Source organism: Acanthaster planci, linkage group LG07 (assembly GCF_054643075.1).
Source record: "Acanthaster planci isolate LZ-2023a linkage group LG07, COTS_SCS, whole genome shotgun sequence".
NCBI classification, from domain to species: domain Eukaryota; kingdom Metazoa; phylum Echinodermata; class Asteroidea; order Valvatida; family Acanthasteridae; genus Acanthaster; species Acanthaster planci.
The window spans coordinates 449,172-458,874 of NC_141783.1; the positions used below are offsets into that span (position 1 = coordinate 449,172).

General features: G+C 40.2%; 1 protein-coding gene across 8 annotated transcripts in view; it reads right to left on the reverse strand.

Moving 5' to 3' along the window:
• The window catches only part of LOC110986127 (uncharacterized), a 61,073-nt gene extending 52,037 nt beyond the window's left edge, over positions 1-9,036 (reverse strand). For 6 of the 8 annotated variants that reach the window (XM_087138658.1, XM_087138652.1, XM_087138650.1 and 3 more), the window contains exon 1: positions 8,428-9,036. In XM_087138658.1, the coding sequence (XP_086994784.1) occupies positions 8,428-8,757 (330 nt within the window). In that variant the 5' untranslated portion in view covers positions 8,758-9,036. The remainder of the gene's footprint in view (positions 1-8,427) is intronic. The other 2 variants (XM_087138656.1, XM_087138653.1) reach the window with 1 other exon arrangement.
• Positions 9,037-9,703: the final 667 nt, after the last annotated feature.

Genomic DNA, 9,703 nt, shown 5'->3' on the forward strand with positions numbered 1-9,703 from the left:
ACGAATTCTGCACAGGTGTGAACAATAAATACAGACTATGCATAAGAAATTTGTGTGTGATTGTAAAAAATCACCATCTCAGAAACACATTTCTAGTTTCCCAAATACGTTGAAGGTCAAGCGAGGCTCTCATCTAGTCCTGTCTTAACTCAATTTGTCTCTAGAGTTCGATCGTGAAATGATGAAGACATTGTTGTACACTTGTAAATACAGGATTGTGGTTTAAAGTCCCACTCACACAAGCTTATGAAAGCTTTCTCGGAACATGGAATGCTATCTGCTTGAGATTAAAACCTATTTATATGTACATGTATCACTCCCAATTTTTGGGGGAGAGGGGTTATTTTGTTTTGTCTCATGTGTTTACAAAGTTTTGTTTACGTGAACAATAAAATTTATACATTCGTACAGTTCTTAGGAGTGGGTTTATTACCATAGGAATGTAGCATTGGATGGACACTGAATTAGATTTGGAGAATTTGTAGCACATTGTAAATTCATATATTAGAAGTACAGTATGTCTATATCCATAACACTAATCCATTCATAATGGGCAATCATGGAACTTCTCACTAAGATCAAATCTTTCTGTAAGTTTTCCTAATGGAGCATCTTAGCGCACCAGTATGACATGTACAGAGTCAACGCCAAGTCCATCTCCATCAAATTACATCGGTGGCACTATTCTCTCACTCATGTGTGAGAGGACGGTAATTTCTTTTTTCTTCTTTTCTCAACACATCTCAGCAGATGTCTCTAGTGTCAGATAAAGGTCGGCCGCACTTTAAGGGATAGAGGCTGGTACGCTGAATCAAAGTGGCTGTGCAATATTGCGTGCAAATCCAGTCTGGTGGACCGTCAGCATCCTGTTTTCCTTCAACCTGCTACTACTGTTCATCAGTACCTTGAGGCTGTTCTACCAAGTCAACTGTGCTCTTGAACAGGAAAGAAGGCCCAGAGGAATGCAAACAGACAAACAGACAGCAAAGTGAAAAAAAGACCCTGGATTTCTTTTCTCCCGGACAGGTATTGTGCCAAATCCTCACCAATGCTGGTGTTTTGTGAGAGCTGGAATTGGTGAGCTATTGGGGTGAGGTCTCCATTGAAGGAATCCCGGAGGCTACTGTAAGGTCCTTTCAACCCTTTTGCACTGATGGGAAACAGACAAGAACTGTGTGTCTCGATTACAAACATTTCACATGACCAAAGTTCCATATTTTCTATGGGCAATACACTGTAGAAGTAGACATGCACGGTATCAATTTAAACAACCTACATGTCGCATGGTTTTCGTCTTCAAGAGGATAAAGATATTTCAACCTGATGATACAATACTCTAAAGTTTTTAAAATAATGCTGAAATTTATGGTGCATATGTACATGTACATGTACAACACCCAAGTTTGCATTTATGTCAATTTCCATGTTCCTTTTTCAAACATGTAATGGTTTCTTTCCTATTTTTTGGCCTCTGTTTTTGTTTGTAGTTTTTGTCTCTGATTTGGTCTTTGTTTTGCTTTTTATTTTCGTCCCAATTCCTGTCTTGTATAGTTAATTCTTACAAGTCCAAGCACGGTTCAATGGAGTGGGCGACCTAGGATAGCAATGAAGAGGCGGATACAGAAAAACGCACAGGTGCTTTTACAAGCCAAGGCTGTGGGAACCAAGCAAGTTTCATTTTCTGCTGTTTAGTACCACGCCCCTCAGGTCTGGTAAGTGGTATGTACATAGTACATAATGCTTATTACAACCAGTGCAAACATGGCTTACCAACTCAGCATGTTTTGCTTACTGCAGAAAATACTGCTCAGTACTTAGTAGGGAACAGTCCCACGCTGCATTCATCACAAAGCATTGTGGCTTATAAGAGCTTCGTGCTGACTTGAGCAAATCTCTTTGATTCTTGGAGACTGCCAACTCCAAGCTGATCCGTGACATCCAAGTATCATTTGTGTTCACAAGATTTACTGAAACATTCAGCATTACGTAAGTATGTCTGAGTTACTCCCTGCACCTGGTACACCAACATGTAAGGACGGGTCTCGCTTATGTTGATAAACTTGAGCAGCCAACTCCTTTTGCTTCTTACATTGAAGAGGTTACACAGAATGACCACTTTTTAAGAACAGAAAAATCACAAACAAGAAATGTCTACCAACTTCATAACATACTCTTTAGCTTCAATGAACATCCAAACCAGACAGATAAAAAGACTAAAGAATTTGACCTAGTAATGGCCTGGGCTGCCACTCCTCAGTGATGTCAACCCCTGACAGCTTGGTGACAGTGAAGTGGCTTCATGAGCCAAACAATGCAAGGCCTGATAGCAAGAAGTGTTCAGTACAATATCTGGTTACTGATGTACTGACAGGAGACATACGAGCATTATGGTTTATCTGATGAGTAAAATGGGTCATTAGCATCAGGGCTGTTAGGGAACTGCACTCTGGTTTGCTGAGGCTACAAAGTTCCGCTGGTTCTGCATTTTCAGCAACAAGTTTAGCAAGGACAGCCCTCCCTCCAACATTTTACGTCACCCTGCTCCAATTTTCTGATATGTTTTAATGAAAAGTAAAGGATACTTAAAGTTTTCCTTGGTGTAAGCAATTTAGACTGGGAATTCAGAAAAACTTGGGAATTCCAAATTTCATTTTTTTTTCAAGTTGTAAAAATGGAATACTCCAAAGCCATCCTTGGCATGGAAATTTAATTGAATGCATTTCTAGATCAGCAAACAAGGTGAAACAAAACCCAGAACAATTGGTTCTAAATGCAAAGCACAAGTGTAACATGACATCTGATAATGCATAGCAATGACCATCTCCAGCATAAAGCTATCAGAGACAACTTCATGTAAATGTAAAGGTGGCAGATCATGTACATATATTTAGGAGGACTTTGCTTCACTTTGGGAAATTGCTTTCTTTTCTATCTGTCAATAATACTCTGTAGCTGCTATACCAAATAACTTCAGGAAGTTCAAGGTGAACAACACATGTACATTGTACATATCTGTAACTAACCAATATTGGAAACTAAATGGAATCTACACATGTGCACATGTAGATAGCAATCTTCTCCCCCACAGGATCTCAGTACACTTGACAGCATAACAAGTCACTTCATTTCCCTCTCCTTTGAAAACTGCATATGATTAGGGAACAATGGTTACCTCCACCAAAGCCACACAGTATGTACATTTCCATCAGATTCATTGTCAAGTCTATCCACACTGGCTGACACATTTGACAAGAATGTCCACTCGCAGCCTGGTATGCAACAATGAATCACTTATAACCCCATTGCTTCCGGGGCAGGGTACCAATCATGTGCTAGGCATGGCAGGCATGGTCCGCATGCCCCCAACCTTCACATTTTTTCTGGAAAACACCTGGCATGAAACCACAGGTGCAAAAACCAAATATGGAAGGAAAACAAGTATGGCATGTTAGTTTCGGAAGTGCATATTGACGCCCACTGTGACCACTCTTTCTATTGTGATATACCTTCACATGTAGAATAACACCACTCGGGCATGTAATAACACAGACAGGGTAATAACACAGATTAATTACCGTGTCAAATGATAAGCAAATGCATTTCATCTCAAGTTTAGTGTGGATCTGTTCCACAAAATCTTTGCCTCCACATTATCAGCAAGATAGCTTCTTACAGCACCTTAAACTATCCCTCCTTGCTCCAAGAAAGAAAGGGTGACTGTACAGACCCAGGATTGCCCCTTGATCTGATAACTGAACCCCCTTAGGGCATTCCTGTGGAATTTGGTGTTTAGTCTGTTCAGTCTGGAAACTTACGCAAATACAATGCAAGATCATTCAATGTCACAAAAGTGATCTGACCAAAACAAGGGATGAGTGTTCCTCCATACATGACATCACTTGATAATTTGAAACTACAGTGGAATCAGTGTCCATGGAATGAATCAAACTGTTGTCTCCAAATACTGAACAAGACATTGAAAAAATCAGGGTGTACATGTACCTGTACATACCCTGCACTAATTCCAAAACTTTAATGGGTTTCGAAAACACCAAAGGGGGATTATCAATACCTTGAAATCAGATTTCTGCTATCAATAATAGATTGACCCTATAATGGATGATTATCTCAATGAAATACTTTTCCATTACATCAGAAAAAAAAACAATAGGGGTAATGTTTTGGAATAAACATTAAAATTAAAATATCAACTTTAACCGTAAAGATAATTCTTCCATTAGACTTGTATAAATACATAATTTGCATAAATCTACGGTAGGTATGTATTTTTGTCACATTTCAGATGGATTCCAATATAAGAAGAAATCCACTGATTTACAGTCCCAAATGTACTCATCCACCACTAGGCCTTGATCTCGGGCAGGGTGAATGCATGTCTTTGGGGGATCAAGTCTTCACAGTAATACTGTGCTTGATAGAATCCGACAGCATTGTAATTCCTTAATCACATCACAGTTGATGACAGTGTACAATATGGCACTGGTTCCAGACAGTACATGTACATGTATGTCTGCCATACAAGCTGGTACTTTGGCTAACAGTATCATCATCATATCACACAGCATCGGGTCAGGCCAACTTGTGTTGTCTTAACCTCATTCTGGTCCATTGTGCAGTCAACAAAATTAAAATGCAACACAATTAGAAATTGGCTCTTTCTAGGTTTTGTACCATATTCCACTAATCGCCTAACGAAGACAAGTTTTCAATGTTACAGCATCAGTCATACAAACCATACACGATGACTCACCACTTAGCCATTTCTCTTGTGTATGTTGATACATGTACCGGTAGGTAGGCCTATGATTTATCAGTTTACCAAACTAATGCACACTCAAGTTGTATTTCATCTATTTTTAATTCAAAATGGTGTACATGATGTTTGTATAGACTAGCGAAAGCACTGAACCTCGTTGTCATTGGTGATGGACTGCTTTTGATAACTGTTGCAATAAACCACAAATTATGTGTCATCCAAGAAAAGTGTTCTCTGAATTACTTCCCCTAAACATCTGTATCCCCTTTCAACAATGATGAGTGACAAACTGTAGTATGTTTTCTAGATACAGTGGAACACCGCTTTAACGAACACGACGGGGTCCACGCTAAATGTTCGGTACAGCAGTCATTCGGTATAGCAAAAATTAACAGCCGAACGTTTCGTTGCCATGTTGAATAGCACCCTCTTGTCTAACTGAAGTGCACCCTCTTGTGATACTATGATTCGCTGTTTTCATGATGTTTTGCCGTTGCATTCATGTTTGAAGTTTCTAGAAATGTAACTGTTAATTATTTTTGCTTTTTATTAAATCTTGAGTTACGAAATCCTAAAAGTCGTGAAGCTACCGCTTAGAATCAATCTCTGATGCATGCTGTGGCGAATCTCTGTTGATTTGCAACTACATAATGTTTAGTACCGGTAGGTTTTGTTCACAAAATATTGGGAGCCAAGGACGATGTTCAGTACAGCCGAATGTTCAGTATAGCTCTGGCACTTCCACACTCATTTCAAGAATCAAATTAAGCCCAATGTGTCAGTCAAAAACACATCACTCTTTCATTAACCCTAACCCCCTAGGCTCCTGCACTTGAAAGCACACTGAACCTCACAAAATCCAACAGGTTCATGTACTTGTCTATGTACTTGTACATGTACGTTAGTGTACCAAACCTGATAAACTCCAACAGAATGAGCCCGTTGGAGTTTGAGTGATATGGTATGAATGGGTCTATGCAGTATAGGATGACTTGCACTGAACAGTACCAAACCTGACAAAATCAAGCATAGTCCAACAATTGGTACAGCAAGCCAGTCACTGCACACAATGACCCGTGTGTGTCCCAACTCACACAGAATCCAACACCATCTCCCTGGGCCTTTCATCCCAAGTCTCACAAAGTTCATCAGGTAAGGTACCAAACCTGCCAAAACCTCACAAAACCTGCTGTTGGAGTATGGCAGGTTTGGGGTAGTTAGGGTTAAACCAGTTGATCCTAAACGTGTCCAAAATGGACAAAAATTTTATTGAATTTCTATTTATCTGAATAGTTAACAAGATATCTGCTGTTGTCGCTGTTGGATTGGATTTGATCCAAGTGGAATAAATCAAACACAAGTACATGTTGTACACGTTGCTCAGCCAAGACGTTTCTTCTTTCAAGTTTTCTGAAACTGTTTTATTTAAGAGCTCTTCCAAACAACTGCCTCCCTTCAAATGGGGTCCATCCAACAGGTCCCCTTGCATTCCTTCACACTCTGGATATTCCTCAAGGCCTTTACTAATGCATGGAAGGCTTACTCTGGCTGGCATCCAAGGTGGCTTATATGGAGTCTAGAGGTTACTGACCTCAGCTGACCTCTGACATTTATTGATGTCATGTTCCCCATTCGGCTTGTCAGACGGCCAACTCAAGCGATTAGCCCAAGGAAGCAGAGAGGAAGTAATCAATGGATGATGTCACCAGAACATCAGACCTAACATGAGGAATTTTCCCTGTACTATAACTGGACACTGAACTGAGACATCACACCTCCTGAGTAATTCATCACAACTTTTGGCATCAGTTTGTAACGGGCTTTCATTTCCTTGCTGTTCTTTTCACTCTCAAGCTCCCACAATGAAAAGTTAACCTTACTTCCAAGTCAAAATGGCTGACAGTGACACATGAATACAGGCTATTCACGTTCAGAAATCAATTTTGCTTTTATGCCTTCAGTAAATATACAAATCACCATTACAACTCACGTTATCAATAAGAAAACTTGTTTCTGTGTGTTGTTGGGCAAGCACAGGTTCATGTAGGCCTACATAAACACTATCAAAGTATCAAGACTGTCAGTTCAAGCTTTGATTAGCGCTGTGTAAGATCCATACATCAGGGGTGACTTTTTGTGGTTAATCTGCAGGATCACTGTGCAAACAGTGGCCCAGTTTAGCCTTGGATCCCAACTATGCCAACCTATTGTCCTCTGGAATGTGGACACTTTTTTTCTTTTAATCCCAAGAATCCTGGCAGCCACAGATTCCAGAAGCAGTCAAGCATGGGAGAAACTGGCTAGCCAAATACTGTCAAAATATCCAGCGTCCCCAAACTAGTCAATTTTCACACGAAAAAAGACAAAGTATTTTACTAGCTATTAAAGTCTGTCAGGCACATTTCTACTGAATACATGTAACTGATATTACTTTGACCTCCTTGTTTATCCATATACATGAGGCTTTTGCACAACTGAACCGTGCAAATTAAGAAAATAAATTATTTATTCCCGTTGACTATCAGGATGAATACGAAGAAATCTATTTTAGCATTGGTATGTAAATGATGCATCATTCAGCGGTTCAAGGAGGGAAATTTGATTAGGGAGTGGCAGTCAGGTTTGTGATACCAGGGAAATTACAAAATACCCAACACTCCAAACATACCCCTTGGAAATCATTGGCCACGATTACAAGTAATGCATGCTTTAAGGTGCCTTCCCTTATGCACGTTTTTTGGGTGCGCTGCGTAAACGTTTCACTTTCGCGGAAACAAAGCTCGACTCCATTAACATCTAGCACACTTGTGCATTGTGTTCAGCTGTCAAAATTGCCCCAGGAGCAATTCTGACAGAACCTTACGTAATGTTTGGCACAACTGTTGACGTGCATATGGAAAGACTCCTTTACATTGCCACCCTGCTGGTACAACTGCCCAAAGTGCATTTGTTTTCTTCAACAAAGCGAATTTCTTTAGGCAAATTTCTTGCCTACTTATTTCACTTTAAAATGTGAAGCGGAATTCATCAAATACAAAATTCACTGCCCTGTCAGTTTTGTTCAGTCTGACATATGTATGAGTGACATGTGAACCTTCACACCAATTTTAACTGGCCGAAATAAAATCCATTCAAAATTCCAACCTACATTAATCCACAGTGATAGAACAGACCAGGTCTCGTCAGTCCATATAAACCGTATAAAAAAGTTTTTTATTTATCCTACTGGTGTCTGTCCAGTTTGATAGACTGGGAACTGGAAGAGAAGTTTGAATACTTCAAAGCCAGGGCACAAACAACTGATTGACTTACTCGAAAGCAAACCTCTAAACATTTTATTTGACTTGAAAATGAAAGCAAGTCATGATCAAATAGGCCTAGGCCCTGCATTGTAATCCCAAACATTGGCCTATGTGGCCTCTTCAAAACTTCAGTTTCCAAAAAAGGAAGTTCCTGTGATTTCATACAAGGTCGACCAATTGTGTGGAGTAATCAAATAATTATGCAGATCAGCCAATCGCGTTCAACATTTCCTTTTTATATGAGCAATGAAAACAAAATGCATCGGCCCTACACTTATGCCTGGACTAACTAAGAGCTTTTGTTATGTTGGTTTGTTTTAACTTTTTTTTTCAAAAGGGAGCACTTACATATATCAGCCCAGAGTAGTATCTTTCTTTGAGATTGTTGAGAACTGAAGCTTCATTCAGACAGGTCAACTCGGCCATGTCCTCGACTTTGTTGAACTTGGGAGGGTTCATCCTTTGAATGTCATCCTTGTTCACGACACGGGTCTTGTTGTTTTCGGCGACTTCCACGGTGATGTCTTCGCCTTTCTCGCTTTTAATGCTGGCCGCCACGAAGCCATGGGTCTCGTCCGGCACCCAGACCAGCCTCTTGGACGTCCATTCCGCCTGGGTCGCTGGATCGCTCACCAAATCCTTGTCTACGATCAGATATTTCAACTCGGCTGCCGCCATTTTGAATCCTGACAACTTCCGCACTCACTAGCAACGAGGGTATGGCAGCACGTTAACCATACGAACTTACAACTAAACTTCACGATAGTTTTTGAGCCTTAATTCTCATCAATATTCTCCTAAATTGCGCCTAGGAGCACTAAAGCTTCTCATACACGTGAAGAGGAATTTAGAATGCGGCTGGCGATCGTTGGTTTCGGTTTGCGGTCAATCTTTCGGCAAAAGAGTTTCGGCGTGACTCACCCTACCGGATCCCGGCGAGTTGAATCGCTGTATGCAAATCATGCACGATGTATAAAATGGACGACGGCATAGACTAACACTGCTCTTGTGTGATTGGTGAATACGTGCACGTGACATGCGGCTCAACGCGCTCGTGCACTAGCCATTTGCGTGTGTACATGTACGTAAGGGGCCGGGGGGACACGCCTACCAAAGCCGCATTATTTTGTGCCATTTTTGTTGTATTTGTCAGCGAAGCCTTTTCAAATCCAGTATTCAAGGTTTTCTTTTGTGGAAAGAATAAGTGACTTCTACTTAATAAAGATTATTCCTACAAGTTGTATGGGCGGTCCACATTAAATCACAGAAAAATCACATTTTGATTGGGTATTATCACAAGTTTTCCTCAAATTCGTTCAAAATTGACATTCCCACTATTTGAGGTTTGAATACGGTTGTCTTTTCATTTAGTAGTAGTTGTATTATTGTTATGCGGTGTTCTAATAGCTGCATGGGATTTTTAACACTTTGAATTATTATTTTACTTTTGTACTGACGGCCAGCCAAAGTTCTAGCAACTACTTGTAGGAAAACACGCTTGTGACGTCAAAAGAACACACCCTATTTTAAAAATAAGTTCCGCCAATTCATCTTTTTACGGAGGTTGTTTTGGTTTTTGTCTTGTTTCTAATTCACTGCAGTAATTTGATGATTTGGTTTCGAA